The sequence below is a fragment of the Phascolarctos cinereus genome, unplaced genomic scaffold, assembly GCF_003287225.1.
Source record: "Phascolarctos cinereus isolate Bilbo 61053 unplaced genomic scaffold, phaCin_HiC Scaffold_5;HRSCAF=322, whole genome shotgun sequence".
Lineage (NCBI taxonomy): Eukaryota > Metazoa > Chordata > Mammalia > Diprotodontia > Phascolarctidae > Phascolarctos > Phascolarctos cinereus.
This window is the reverse complement of record NW_027555958.1, coordinates 47,460,571-47,476,681: the sequence shown is the minus strand read 5'-3', so window position 1 is coordinate 47,476,681 and position 16,111 is coordinate 47,460,571. Positions and strand designations below refer to the sequence as shown.

General features: G+C 42.4%; 1 protein-coding gene across 1 annotated transcript in view; it reads left to right on the top strand.

Moving 5' to 3' along the window:
* The window catches only part of HMGCS2 (3-hydroxy-3-methylglutaryl-CoA synthase 2), a 33,605-nt gene extending 19,811 nt beyond the window's left edge, over nt 1-13,794 (top strand). Inside the window, exons 8-10 of the mRNA XM_021003272.2 lie at nt 977-1,102; nt 6,123-6,270; nt 9,256-13,794. Coding sequence (XP_020858931.1) covers nt 977-1,102; nt 6,123-6,229 — 233 coding nt within the window. The 3' untranslated portion in view covers nt 6,230-6,270; nt 9,256-13,794. The remainder of the gene's footprint in view (nt 1-976; nt 1,103-6,122; nt 6,271-9,255) is intronic.
* The last annotated feature ends 2,317 nt before the right edge of the window (nt 13,795-16,111 follow it).

Below are 16,111 nucleotides of genomic sequence, written 5' to 3'. Positions count from 1 at the left end.
CAGACTTGCTTTTCAGGTTTACAAAACATTTTCACATACACTAAGTATCTCATCTGATTCCCACAACAACCAATTAATAAGTCTTTATTAAGGGCATTCTGCAATGAGCCAGACACTGTTGAAATCCCTTCCCTTAAGGAGAGATAACCAAGGGAGATGCCATGTACATAAAATACATATATATACTAGATAGATAGAGACAAGCAGATAGCTAGATAGATACAGAAACAGATGATAGATAGATAGATAGATAGATAGATAGATAGATAGATAGATAGATAGATAGATAGATAGATACACAGATAGATGGATAGAGAGAGAGGGATGGATGGGTGGATGGATGGATGGATGGATGGATGGATGGATGGATAGATGGATGGATACACAGACAGATAGCTAGATAGATGGCTAGATACAGAGACAGACAGATAGACAAATACATAGAAAAAGAGAGAGAGAGATGCATGATGAACTCTAGGGTCCCTCACAGCTCTAAATTCTGTGACACCACCATTAGAATGTAAACTCCTTGAGGGCAGGGACTTTCTTTTTATTTGTATTCCCAGTGTTTAACTCAGTGCCAGGAAAGCAGCAAACTTAATAAATGCTTGTTGATTTGACTTGACAATGATGTTACAATCTGGGTTTAGGTTCTGCCTCCACCACCTCACAGTCACATGATCATTTAATTTCTCTGAGATTTAATTTATTTATCTACAAGTGGAGGTGATAATACCTGTCTGGCTGACCTCAGAGTTGTTATGAGGTTCCAATGACTAAATAAATGTATGTAAATTTATTTATGATCACAAGGTTAGATTAAATAATTGTGATCTATGATTATGCTAGTATGGAAGAACTCTTAGTAACCAGTTCATTGCCATGGGCACTGTAGTTTCTTGAGTTCGATGATAAAAATTAAGCATGTTACATCTTCTCCATAATGAGTTTTCTCTTCCCATTTCCTTTCTCCCAGGTTCCCCCTTGGAGAAATTAGTGTCTAGTGTATCAGACTTGCCAAAACGCCTGGCTTCCCGCAAGTGTGTGTCTCCTGAGGAATTTTCTGAAGTCATGATACAAAGAGAGAAATATTCCCATGAAGGTGAGGGAAAAGGGGGGAGGTAGAGGGAGAGAATGCCCTACTCCATGCTGTGGTGGGGAGGAGAACTGTGTCATGCACTTGTGTGATTATGTCAGGGCGGGAGATCTTTTCAGTTGTGGAAAGCTGGTTTGGGTTTAAGCTTCTACAGGATGTGATTGGGAAGAGAAATCTTTGGAGTCTAGGAAAACAGGAGGGATAAATACAGGAAGCAGGACACAGAGAAGAAGACGTGTGGAGGGTGAGGACGGATATGGTCTAGAGAAGAAGAAACATGGAACTTCCCAAGGAAGACAGCATCAAGGCACTGAGAGATTGTTTTAATAGATTTGATCCCAAGGAGGCCTAAGGGCCTGAAACCAAGACAAGGCCAAGAGCAAAAACTGAAAGCCAAGGGTAGGAAAGAGCTCAGCAGAGAGCATCTGTAGGGCATCAATCTCACCTAGTTATGAGAACATTTCAGAGTATATTAGAAAAATAATGAAATCTTCAAAATGAAGGAAAAATTTATTCCACAGGGCAAGACTCTCAAGGGCCACATGAAATCACTGTTAAATGGGAAAATCAGGGAAGTAAGAGAAAGATATAAAGGGAAAAGAGGAAGTACAAAGGAACCTCAGTTTAGAAACACCAGCAAAGGGTGAGAAGACTTTTAGTGGAGGAAGAGTGTTTAACCAGGAAAAAAAGGCCAGATTCTAAGAATTTTTTAAAAGTAACTAAACCACAGCAGCAACAGACTCCTACTTGGCTCTCTGCAGTCAAGACACCTAAGCGGTGAAGTAGATAGAACACCGGGCATGGAATCAGGAAGACTCATCTTCCTGAGTTCAAATCTGGCCTCAGACACCTAGCTGTGTGACCATAGGCAAGTCACTTTAACTCTATTTGCCTCATCTGTAAAATGGGCTGGAGAAGGAAATGGCAAACCACTCCAATGTCTTTGCCAAGAAAACTCCAAATAGGGTCACAAAGAGTCAGACGGACTGTAAGAGACTACATGGCTTCCAAAATCTCTTCAAGCCAAAATCTAAGATTATAAGGTTGAAGAGACTTTATATTTTTTTACTTTTTTTAATTTATTTTTTTAATATAAATTTATTTATTTTTAGTTTTCAACATTCCCTTCCACAAATTTTTGAGTTCCAAATTTTCACCCCATCTCCCCCTCCCCCCACCCCAAGATGTCATGCATTCTGAATATCCCTTCCCCTAGTCTGTCCTCTCTTCTATCTCTCTCCCCTTCTCTTATCCCCTTCCCCTTCTATTTTCCTGTAGGGCAGGATAGACTTCTGTACCCCATTTCCTATATTTTTTTCCCAGTAGCATGTGAAAACATTTTTTTTAAACATATATTTTTAAAACTTTAGGTTTCAAATTTTCTCACTTCCTCCCTCCCCACCCACCCTCATTGAAAAGGCAAGCAACTCAATATAAGTTGTACATGTGCAGTTATGCAAAACACGTCCATAGTAGACATGTTGTGAAAAACTAACTCTATTTCCCTTAATCCTATCCTGCCCTCCCATTTATTCTATTCTTTCTTTTAATCCTGTCCCTCCTCAGAAATATTTACTTCTGATTAACCCCTTTCCCAATCTGCCCTCCTCTCTATCATCCCCCTGCTCTCTTGTCCCCTTTCCCCCCTTATTTTCCTGTAGGGTAAGACAGATTTCCATACCCAATTGAATGTGTCTGTTATTCTCTCCTTAAGCCAAATCCTATGAGAATAAGATTCACTCATTCCCTCTCACCTTCCCCTGTTTCTCCTTCCACTGTAAGAGACTTTTCTGTTGGGTTTTTTTTTGTGAGATAATTTACCCCATTCTACCTCTCCCTTTCTTCTTCTCCAAATATAATCCTCTCTCATCCCTTAATTTTATTCTCCAGATATGACCCCTTCATCTTCAACTCACCCTGTGCCCTCTATCTATCTATCTACATATACATACATATAATTTTTTTCCTCCAACTACCCTGATACTGACAAAGGTCTCATGAGTTATAAATATCATCTTTCCATGCAGGAATGTAAACAGTTCAATCTTAATAAATCTCTTATGATTTCTCTTTCCCGTTTACCTCTTCATGTTCCACTTGAGTCCTGTATTTGAAAGTCAAATTTTCTATTCAGCTCTGGTCTTTTCATCAGGAATGCTTGAAAGTCCTCTATTTCACTGAATGACCATTTTTTCCCCTGAAGGATTATACTCAGTTTTGCTGGGTAGGTGATTCTTGGTTGTCATCCTAACTCCTTTGCCCTCCGGAATATTATATTCATGCCTTACGGTCCTTTAATGTAGAAGCTGCTAAATCTTGTGTTACCCTGATTGTGTTCTCACAGTGCTTGAATTGTTTCCTTCTGGCAGCTTGTAATATTTTCTCCTTGACCTGGGACCTCTGGAATTTGGCTACAATATTCCTAGGAGTTTTCCTTTGGGGATCTCTTTCAGGAGGAGATCTGTGGATTCTTTCAATTTCTATTTTGCCCTCTGGTTCTAATATATCAGGGCAATTTTCCTTGATAATTTCTTGAAAGATGATGTCTAGGCTCTTTTTTTGATCATGGTTTTCAGATAGTCCAATAATTTTTAAATTCTCTCTCCTGGATCTATTTTCCAGGTCAGTTGTTTTTCCAATGAGATATTTCACATTGTTTTCTAATTTTTCATTCTTTTGGATTTGTTCTACTGTATCGTGATTTCTCATAAAGTCACTAGCTTCCAATTGCTCTATCCTAATTTTTAAGGAAGTATTTTCTTCAGTAATCTTTTGGACTTCCTTTTCCATTGGCCAATTTTTTTTTTAGGGCATTTTTCTCCTCATTGGCTTTTTGGACCTCTTTTGCCATTTGGGTTAGGCTATTTTTTAAGGTGTTATTTTCTTCAGTATTTTTTTGGGTCTCCTTTAGCATCACTCTCAGTTTTTCCTCTACTTCTCTAACTTGCTTCTCAAAATCGTTTTTGAGCTCTTCCATGGCCTGGGACCAATTCATATTTTTCTTGGAGGCTTTGGATGTAGGGGCTTTGACTTTGTTGTCTTCTTCTGGTTGTATATTTTGGTCTTCTTTTTCACCAAAGTAAGATAATATAGTCTGACTCTTTTTGCCTGCTTGCTCATGATCCCAGCCACTTACTTGAGTTTTAAACTCTTTGTTAAGGTACGAATCTGCTTCCAATGTGGAGAATGTACTGTCCCAAGCTTCGGGGGTTTGTACAGCTGTTTTCAGAGATACTTGTAGGGACCTGTAAATTTTCAGTTCTTCCAAGGTGGTATGATAAGGGGCGAGGTGTTTACTCCTTTCCTGGCCTGCCTACAAGTACTCCTTTCTGTCCTGTAACTGTGAGGAGGGGCTTCTCTCCACAGCCACTCCAAGCTCCACCAAGCCAGTGCTCCTCCTCACCCCAGCACTGCTGCCCAGAACTGTGACCCAGATCCAAACATGGGCAAAGCACGAGATTCCTGCCTCAGCACTGGCAAAGAGATCCCTGCAATCCCTCTCTGATCAGCCACTGGATTCCCCCAGTCTGTGGGCCGGAAGCTCGGGAAGCATGCCCCCCCACAGGGCCAGCTCTTGGGGAATGGAGCTGAAACCCCGCCTTCCTTTCTCAGGCACCGACAGAAACAGACTTTTCCCACTGACCTTCTAATTTGTCTTTGGCATTGGTGGAATGAGGAATCTGGAGACCTCCACAGCTGCCTGTGATTCAGTCCTCTGAGGCCTGCTCCAGGTTTGCTGCAGCCTGTGCGCCCACACTGCGGCCTGTGCACCCACGCTGCGCTCCCAGCCCAGCACAACACACCTTTCTGATCAATCATCCACGTTGTCTTGGGCTGGAAATTTGTTTCACTCTGTCTTTTTGTGGGTTCTGCTGCTTCAGAATTTGTTTAGAGCCATTTTTTATGAGTATTTGGAGCGGTTTGGAGGAGAGCTCAAGCAAGTCACTGCTTTCACTCCGCCAGTTGAAGAGACTTTAGAGATCACCTAGGTGGCACAGTAGATAAAGACAGTATCAGGAAGACCAGAGTTCAAATCCTACCTCAGACATTTACTAGCTATGTGACTATGGGGAAGATGCTTAACCTCTCTCGGTCTCAGTTTCCTCATCTGTAAAATGAGAACAATAATGGCACCTACTTCACAGGGTTGTTGTAAGGATCATTGAGTTAATACGTGCCTTTGTAGACCTTCATAAATGTTAACTATCATCATTATTAAAATTCCCTTATTTGACAGATGAGGAAATTGAAGCCCTAAGAGATTAAGTGACTTCCCCCCAGCATAGTGCCTTGCATGTTTTTATTGTCCAGTCATTTCAGTTGTGTTTGACTCTTTGTGACCCCATTTGGGGTTTTCTTGGCAGAGATGTTAGAGTGGCTTGCCATTTCCTTCTCCAGCTTATTTTACAGATGAGGATTAAGTTAGGCTAAATTAGAATTAAGCTAAGGTTAAATGACTTTCCCAGGGTCACCCAGCTAGTAAGTGTCTGAGGCCAGATTTGAACTCACTAAGATGAGTCTTCCTGACTACAGGCCCAGCATTCTATGCCCCATGGCGCCACCTGGCAGGTATAGTATTACTTGATAAATGATGGATGAGTTGAGTTGAATTACCAAAGTCCTTTCCCAAGGTCCTGGCACATCACAGATGCTTAATAAATGTTTCTTGATTGATTAATGAGGGGCCAAGATTTGACCCTGGTCCTTCTGACTCCAAATAAAATGGTCTTTGTACCACACCACACAATGATACGGCCAGTGCTTTGGTTCCTTCATTAAACAGTCATTCATTCATTCAGTCAGCAAGCATTTATTAAGCGCTTCCTATATGCCAAATTCTAAACAGAAAAAACAGCAAAAATTGTCCCTGCCCTGGAGAACTTTACATTCTAATGGAGGAGAAAACAGGTAAACCTTTTGGGTAATTTTGCTTCCACTTTAGGTTTATAACAAATTCTTAGTGTTTGCTCTTCCCATAATTCCCCCTACATATTTTGTGTGAGTGTTTCCTTTTTTCTCCCCACAGTGAATTTCTCTCCTCCTGGTGACATAAACAGCCTCTTCCCAGGCACATGGTACCTGGAGCAAGTGGACGGGATGCACCGCCGGAAATACGCACGGCGGCCTCTCTAAGGAGGAACAGATGGACCAGGCTGCTTGTGGTGAATCGTCAGGTTTGTTGGACAGAACCATGGTCTAGCACCATTTGGGATCCTGTGTCTCATTCTAGTCACTGCCCCTTAAGAAGTCATGGGAGGGCTGAACAAGGAGGGTGGGCAAGGTGTGGAAGTATAGAACAAAATCTGGGACTCTTCAGCCTGGAAAAAAGTTTGTGAAGGGATATGATCAAAGTCTATAAGCTGACAAAGGGAATGGACAAGCTGGTCCCCATCTACTTTAAAGAAAGGGCTACTTTCCATGATTACCAACTTAGGAACCAACTTATTCTAAGAAGGGTTAAACAGCTTCTCAAAGGGGGTTTGGATGCATTCATATGTGACAGATTCACAAGAGAAACAAGGCTATTTGACACAGTATTCCTGTCTCTGCTATATACTGGCTGTGTGACCCTGGTAAAATCACAGACTCTCAGTACTCTAAGACTATAAGTTGTAGAGAAGGTGCCAACATGCAGTGGTAGATAGAATTTCTTCTTGTGGGAGTTCTCCAAACCAGTGAAATCACAGGTCCAATATTACTTCCCATCCAAATCCTTTTGACAATGACTTTGTGAAGAAAAACCAGACTTTTCCATCACACATCCCTTAATGTCACTGTCAGAGACAGAAACGTGGGTTAGGGAAACATGGGGCCAACTAAACTAGAATACTGTGACATCATTAGGGTGGGGTAGCTAGGACTCTGTACCAGTGTACTGAATTTAGGGGGCAATAACAGCATTTGCTGTCCTTCATCAGAAATTAGTTTAATACTAACTGGTAAAATAATTGGTAAAAAAAAATGGTATAATAATTGGTAAATGAAGGAAGTTGGTAATAATTGGTAACAGGTAAAAATAATTGGTAAAAATAGTATATTACCAGATGACCCTGCATTGTCCTTCACTTTTCTGCTGCTCCAGTGTCCCAAGGGGCTCTGTTTCCCCACCATTCTATAGTGTCTCAACGTGTCGCCCATCCACCCATACTGAGAATGTGTTTTCCTCTCTTTACTCCAGATGTAGTTTGTGGAGCCCACTCCAAGCATATTTATTCCTAGTTATGGCTCTGCTAAAATGTCAAGACTAAAGGTATCTAGATGGCACAGTGGATAGAGTACTGAGCCTGAAGTCGGGGAGACTCATCTTTCTGAGTTCAAATCTGACCCTAAACTATGTGACCCTGGGCAAGTCCCTTAACCCTGTTTGCCTCAGTTTCCTCATCTATAAAGTGAACTGGAGAAGGAAATAGTAAACCACTCCAGTATCTTTGCCAAGAAAACCCCAAATGTGGTCATGAAGAGTTGGACACAACTGAAAACAACTCAACAACGATAATGTTCTTGCAATGCTTTGTGTCTTCCAAAGGGAAAATGAGAGCATCTTTTAAAGGAAAAATTGGAGAAATTCTTAGGAGGAGGATAAGTTTAACTTGGCCTGCATTTACTCTGGAGACAAAGTTGCTGGAGACTGATAGGAGCCAGAAATTCATAATCCATGTGTTAGTTATGTTAAGGTATTTTCCATCCAGAAAGTAAAACAGAATATAAGCACTTCTAATAAAAATGACCTAATATTATCCCCCTGTTAAAACATTTTCAATTCTACTCCAAGCCTTTGTGGATTGCAAGATAAATCAACTTCCTCAATCCAATAACGAGGTTAGCTGGGTGGTACTGATGGAGAAGGGAACGTGTATTTCAACAACTAGCCCTTGAACGTCTGAACACCTGCTCTTAATGAGCTAAGTAACTGATCCTCAGCGAGTCAGAGGTTTTAGATGAAGTGTGCACTGTTCGAAGTGGTGTAGGGCAGTGGCTCTCAAAGTGTGGTTCTGGGACCCTTAAGGGTCCTCAAGTCCCCCTCAAAGGGTTCTGAAGGTCAAAACTATTTTCATACTAATAATACTAAGACATTTTCATTTCTAATATGGTATACACACACATATCTATATGTGTACATAGATATACATCAATATATATCCTCTCCTGGATCACTACCTTATCATGGCAAAGAGACTTGCATAGCTCAATTAAACTATGAGCTATGCCATGCAGGGTTACCCAAGATGGACAGATCATAGTTAGAAAGTTCTGACAAAAGGTAAGCCATTGGAGAAGGAAATGGAAAACCACTCCAGTATCTTTGCCAAGAAAACCCCATGGATACAGAGGAGCCTAGCATGCTATGGTTCACAGGGTAATGAAGAATTGGACATGACTGAACCTCTGAAGAATAACAATAGATATATATGTAAATATATACATAGAGAGAGAGATGTGTAGATATATATGTAAATATATCTATACATGTATGTATATAGGTATAGGTATAAACACATATAAATGAAAGGGGATCTTCAATAATTTTTAAGAGTGTAAAGGAGTTCTAAGACCAAAAAAAAGCTTGAAAACTGTTGTTTTAGGGTGTCTTAGAGGTCTCCAGTAACACTATATCCATGATGGAATTAACAGAACTTTGAATTAGTGATATCAAAGCTCTAGCCCTATAAAGTGATTTTAGGGCCAATATATTAGGCGTTGGTACCCCTTCACATTTTAGCTTACAGAGGCTTTCTGGAAGTAGCTTTTGTCAGAACTGATATGACCCAAAAGTACTCAATCCGCATGCTACTTCTGCTGCCCCAAAACTGGGCTACTATCTATGTAAATCCATTTTTAAGGATGATGGACCACAAATGAAAGTCCACCCCTGCCCTGTTCTATTCTACAGAGTTAGTGATAGTTGCACAGATCCATATTATGGCAGCTTTCCTGCTGTTCTGGTCAGTTTTGAGGTAGAGTATGAATCAAACAGGTAACCGATCTTATATTCCCATATGACATAAGGGTAAAAAGGTAGAAATCTACAGGGAGAAGTTCAGGCTGTGACTGGGCAAGTCCCAGAGCTTTGCAATCCTGCATTCTAGGAAGTCAAGGGCTTTGTGGGTGGTGATTGGTAGAGACCACATGGTTAAATTTCCTTCTCTCTGTTTCTCCAGACCCATCCAGGTGCAGGGTGAAGTGGGCTCCAGGAGACACCTACCATGAGCAATTCAGAAAGTCCACATTTCAGCTCCCAACAGCAAATCCCTGCCCTCAACTCTCAAACACTACATGAGCTGAACCAAATGGCCAGCATGAGCACATGGCATGGAGCTTTCCCTAGCAATGCATCCCAGTGATCGACTATTTGCAGAGCCTTTCTTTAGCCTTCTCCCTTTGAAGACCAGCAGCACCCCCTCTCCCACTTCCCCTGGTATATTGATTAAGCAGAATACAAAGGACCTCTTGGTGAAGGGAACAAAGATGGAAGACGAAAGTGAAATCTACCATTTACCCCTAGGAGAATAACATGGGTGAAACCTTTACCGTACTCAATTCAATTGAACATGCATTACCAAGTCCCTACCTGTTATGTGCCAGGTACCAGGGAAGGAACAGAAAGATTCTAAAATAAAAACATTCACTGCCCTCAAGGAACTTACTCTCTAGTAGGGAGAGATAGGAGACATATACAAATAAATACATTGCTAGTGAGAATGAGAGCAAAGTAGGAGTCTCAGCACTTAATAACACATGTATATAGTGCTTGAGGGTTCAGAGTGACTTCCTCATAATAACTATGTGAGGTAGTAGGTAGTGGAAGAAATGTGAGATAGAGGGGCAGCGGGTGGAGAACAGGACCAAGGAAGGATTCTCAACATCAAAGACTCTTGGAAACAGAAGGGACCCAAGTCAAACCCTAGCCCACCAAAGAATCCCCACTACATCATAGCTGACAAATGGTCTCCTACATCCAAGGTTCCCAGACTGCTCACTACAGCACCCCTCGATGCCCAAGTGAACTCACAAAAGGATATTTACATTTTTGACCTAACTACTTAAAGCATGGAACCATAAGGTATTTCTTTCTGACTAGAAGTGCCATGAAAAAAAAATTACCAAGACATTAAGGGTACCATGAACAGAGAAGGTTTGGAAATCTGTGATCTACCTGAAGAGCTCCACAGCAAGGGCCCCCACCGCTTCCCCAGGCAGCCCATCCCATCTGGGGACACCTCTCATTGGGAGGTGATGTTGGCTGAGATCACACCTACGCTTGCCTTTCTGTGACTACCACTCTTGCTCTTGGTTCTTCCATTGGGGTACAAACCAAATACGTCTGAAGGGGCAGAGAGGTGGTGCAGTGGGTAGAGCACCAGCCCTAAAGTCAGGAGGACCTGAGTTCAAATCCAGCCTCAGACCAAACACTTGACACCTAACTAGCTGTGTGACCCTGGGTAAGCCACTTAACCCCAATTGCCTTAAAAGAAAAAAAACCAAACAAGTCAAATCTCTCCTCCATATGGCACCCCTTAAAATCTTTGAAGACATCTATCATGCTGGAGGAGGAATATTGAAGGAAGAGAAAAATTTTAACAAGTGAAGATGTGAAGGCAGGGGATTACAGGCACAAGAGATCAGATGTATAAAGACAGAGACTCAAGAGAAGCCAGGGCAAGATCCAGGAATAACTGTTAGATCTAGGAATTCACTACACAGATACACTCTCACGTGCCTGAAATGCCGCCATTTTCTTTTTTGTTGTTCAGTCATGTCCAACCCTTTGTGACTCTTGGCAAAGATACTGGACTGGTTTACCATTTCCTTCTCCAGCTCATTTTACAGATGAGGAAACTGAGGCAAACAGGGTTTAAGTGACTTGCCCAGGATCATACAGCTAATAAGTGTCTGAGGCCAGATTTGAACTCAGGAAGATGAGTCTTCCTAACTCCAAGCTCAAAGCTCTAACCACCTAGCTGTCCCAATTCTACTATTAGAGATTTGCTATTTTAGGTAAAACTGCTGCCTTTCCAAGTACCCTCTTTTGAAATGCCAATATGCTTGAGTAATTGAGGTAGGATCAGTCTGCTGATGTCATTCACCATTGGTGTAAATTAGTTTATCAGATCCATTTATTCCAGGAAAGTTAGTAGAGGGCAGGGCCCTAAAGAGATGAGAGTTTCATTGAGGAAAAAAATGGTTTGGGGACATGTGGCATTCGTGGCCAAGGAGAGTGAATATGGGCAGAGACCATAATAAACATTAAATGGGCTCTGAATTTCTAGGTGATTATAGCAGGAGAGAGAAGAGAGTCATTGCCAATTTCACAGTTTTGCTGAGAACTGACCCTATCCTTGAGTTGGGACAGACACTAGCAGGTTAGGTGTGGCAAAGCAAACTAGACCAAAGCAAGCCAATTACTATGGTCTCTAATCTGAGGTCAGTTGACTTTTATTCTATTAAGGGATGTCTGAGGGGATTCATATTTCTAGCTAGCCTCAAACAAGAGGCTTGTCTTGTCTGCCTATCTGTATTACAAGCCTACCTATCGGCTTCTTTCCAGTGGCCCCTCTGTGTCAACCTCCTCCTGCCCATTCTCCTCCAAGCAGATTGTTCACGGTCACTCCAGTCTAACTGGCCTCCTGTAGTAAGGCAGCACAGGCAGCTAAGTGGTGTGGTGGATAGAGTGCCAGGCCTGGAATCAGGAAGACCTGAGTTCAAATCCAGCCTCATGACACTTACTAGTTGTGTGACCTTGGGCAAGCCACTTAACCCCACTGCCTCAGTTTCCTCATCTGTAAAATGAGCTGAAGAAAAAAATGGCAAACCACTCCAGTATCTTTGCCAAGAAAACTCCAAGAGGAGTCATGGATAATTGGACACAATTGAAAACAACTAAACAATTAGTAAGGCAGCACATGTATCACAGCGACTCTATCCATTCCTCCTTCTCTGCCTCATTCCATCTTTTCTTCTATCCTTCACTCAGTTCTTCCTTCTCTCCTTCATGCCATTCCTCCATCTCTTTCTCTCTTCTTCCCCTCTACCTTCATCTGTTCCTCCATCTCTCCTTCCCTTTCCCCCTGATTCTATTACTTCCTTTCCCCTTATTATGAAAATTAGTGATTAGAAAACATACAAGCATTCCATAAATTCAGATGATTTCATATCTGGAAAATACCTGAGATCATCTAATTCAGTCCTTACTCCTAAATTTCCTGAAGGTCTCCAGATGCAAATTCTTGAGGTTGGGGTACATCTTGACAACAGAAACTCCAAGAACCAAATAGCAGAGATATTTATAAAAATCAACTCATTGCAACTTCTCACATACTGTTGATTCTTTCCCTCACTGCACCCTCCCCCGTGCAGGTAAAGGGTGGGTCTGTGCACTGTGGGATCAGTCCATGCATCACCATAAGGGTAAGCCAGACTGTACGTGCTCTGTGAGTAGAGTGATACCCATGGTTATTCTTTTTTCATGGAGATGAAACTTTGAGGATTCCAAGAGTCATTCCAGGGCTACAGTTTCACCTGATCCCTGAGAAAAAGATGTTCATGAAGGTCTATCCCATGCTGAACATCAATGCCTGTCTCAGGGTCAGGCATCTGTTCCTGGGGCAAAACCCGGTAACACTCAGCTTTTCCTCCTCTGTCTCTTAGATCTGTCCTCTCTTTATCTCCCTTCTCCTACTCCCTTTCTTTTCTTCACCCTTTGTTTCTTCCCTTTTACCTGAACCTCAGAGCTGCCTGCAGCATGACTGTGCATTGCTTTATCCTGCTGGCAGCACCAAAGGATAAAGGTCATGGGTCTCATAGACCTCAATCTGTTAACCTGTGACTCCAGACTAAGAGAGGCTTCATGGCCCCCTGAAGACATCAGCCAGCACTTTACCCCTTGGTCACAAACACACCCAGCAGATGGTTTGTAGTGACTATACACAAACAGGGGAAATGTTCTTCTTTTCCCAGGAACCTTCTAGAAGTCAAAGTCAGAGAGTGGTCCTGAGTGATTCAAAGAGAAGCTCAGTGAGTCCAAATATTCTCTGAAATTGGCTCATGGCGTGGCCATGGGCTGCTGATAATAAACAGTACAATTTCATAAATCAAGGTAATGGGAAAAAAATTCCCAAATCTCACACTGGCTAGAAATTACTCTTTTGTTACTCCTTCAGTTATTTTTAACATTTCCAGTCTTCCATACTCATCATAAATACACAAAGCATGCTAACCAGACCAATGTAACAAACAAGGGGACTTCTTATTTGAACCCTTAACATATCCTTGTGTGAGGGATGATCTCTCAGAAGTGAAGCCTCCTCAAAGGGTCATTAGTTCTTGTTAATGGTTCTGGTATTGTTGCTTTCAAAACCCTCCCTGACTCAGACTCTGTTTTTTTAAAAATACTTAGCAAAAAGAATAGCCCTACCCCCAACCTGAACTGCTTGTCCTTGCAAAACTTCCCACCTTTTCTTGTCTCTGGGCAAACTTGTGTAACGGCCTTTATTTTCTGTTACTGGGGAAGATGTCAATGAATAGATTGTGCACCCCGAAGCCCAGCCAATGGGATAAGGGGAAGGGGATTAAGGAGGGGGACCTGCCTAAGGGCCTATAAAAAACCTGCTTTATCTGTGTTCAGCACGGTCTGGCACTGAAACGTTTTTTGGTGTGAGTCCTTTTTGGTGATTGTAATAAAAATTATTTTCTGCTTTCTACCTTGAGAAGCCTCTGAGTTTAATCTGGAAAATAAGGATAGCTGTCCCACACACTTAGGAATCTCGCCCCCCCAGGGAGAGATGGATGATAATACAAGTACGTGGATTTGGAACAGAAAGGAACCTGGTCTTAAAATATTCAAAGGGCAATCATGTGAAAGTAGAGTTACTTGCTTGGCACCAGAAGAAGTTATGAAACCTAAGACTTAGCTCAGCAAAAAGGGAAAACTTCCTATCACCTAAATCAATCCCAAAGCAGTATGGTCTGCCTTGGAATGTAGTGAGTTCCCTGTCACAGAAGACAGTCAAGCAGATAATGTATGGCCATTTGTTGGGGATGATTTGGAGGGAATTCCCTTACAGTTTCACGTTGGCCTACACGGCCTCCCAATTTCCTTCCAACTCTGTAATTATTTCTATGGCAGGGCCAATGCGTACTTGGTTTCCAGATGCCACAAACCATGAACATAATTGTCCTTCAATCCTTTTTGCAATGGGAGCCTCCCTTCACTTGACCTTGTAAAATATCCCAAGTCAGATTTTTGCCTCACTGGTAGCATGTTACACTTGGAGCCAAATTCTGCCTCCCACTTAATAATTGTATGACCCTGGGCCAAGTTATTTAACCCTGTCTACCTCAGTTTCCTCATCTGTCAAATAAGAATAACAGCAGCACTGCCTACCTTAGAGAGTGGTGAGGATCACATTAGTTAATGTGTGTAAAGCACTGTGCAAGCCTCAAAAATCTCTATACAAATGTTAGCTATTACTACCTTTTTTTTTTAACGAGGCAATTGAGGTTAAGTGACTTGCCCAGAGTCACACAGCCAGGAAGCACCATGTGTCTGAGGCCAGATTTGAACTCAGGTCGTGCTCTATCCACTGTGCCACCTAGCAGCCCCTGGCTGTTGTTATCTTAAACTGGTATGGGAGAGGCCTTAGAAGAGAGAGCATAGGTGCTTTGTTTTACACATCCTCCACTCTGGCCAGTGTCTGGTGAAAATATTTTAAGGTGCTTAAGTAAGATCGTATTACCGGCCATAAATCTCTTTTGAACACCAGTGTCCAAAGCATATGAAGTAGGCATGCTCAGAATTGAGACAGCTAGGTGGTATAGTGGAGACAGCACCAGCCCTGGAGTCAAGAGGACCTGAGTTCAAATCTGCCCTCAGACACTTACTAGCTGTGTGACCCTGGGCAAGTCACTTAACCCTATTTGCCTCGGTTTCCTCATCTGTAAAATGAGCTGGAGAAGGACATGGCAAACCCCTCCAGTATCCTTACCAAGAAAACCCTAAATGGGGTCACAAAGAGTAGGACACTACCAAAACGAATGAACAACGAATGCTCAGAATAAGCCTTCTCATCACCATTCCCTGCTCAGGTGAGGTGCCCTGCCATTCTGAATTGGAGGGAAAAAAAGACTGAGATAATTGGGAGGAATGATTAGGTCAGTGCCCCAGGCAAAATCATCTCACCAATCTCAGGCTCTTTTCTGTATTCATCACATTCATCCTTCCTTCCAGTGCAGGACTATTCCAGTATATTCATGAACCATAATTTGTTCCCCATTCTTCGCTATCACAGAAAATGCTGCTATGAATATTTTGTTACAGAGACTTTCCTGGTGTCTGTGGCCCCTCTGGCATACCAGCCTAGTGGTGGAATATCCAGGTCAAAGGATGGGGATATTTACTTGTATTACAGCAGTCTTCCTGCTTCAAGTCTCTCCCGGCTCCCGTCCATCTTCCACTCTGCTGAAGAGCAGCTCTGACCATGCCATGCACCCCACCCCCTTCAATAAACTCCAATGGCTCCCTATTCCCTCCAGGATCAAATATAAAAATCTCTATTTGGCTTCCTGCCTTTTCAGCCTCCTTGTACCTTCCTCCCTTCTATGTACTCTTCAGTCCTGCAACACTGGCCTTCCTGCTGATCACCAGTCTCTCCATCTCCTGCGTGCCTCCTTGTTCTGACCGCCTGCCATGCCTGGAATGCTCTCTCCTTACCTCCATCTCCCAGCTTCCCTGGCTTCCTTCCAGTCTCTGCCTGAATCCAACCTTCTGCAAGGGGCCTGTCCTCATCCTCCCCCAATTCTAATAGTAGTATGTAGTTTCCATGGATATAGTATGCACATATATATAGTGTGCACAGTTTCCGTGTTGTCCCCCCACCCCCGCCCCAGCCCCCAAGCCTGTTAGAAGTGAACTCCTTGACTTTTTTGCCTTTTTTTGTATTCCCTGTATTTATCACAGTGCATGGTAAATAACTGAACAACTAAATGCTTCTTGCGTGTCTGGCTAATTGATTCAATCCA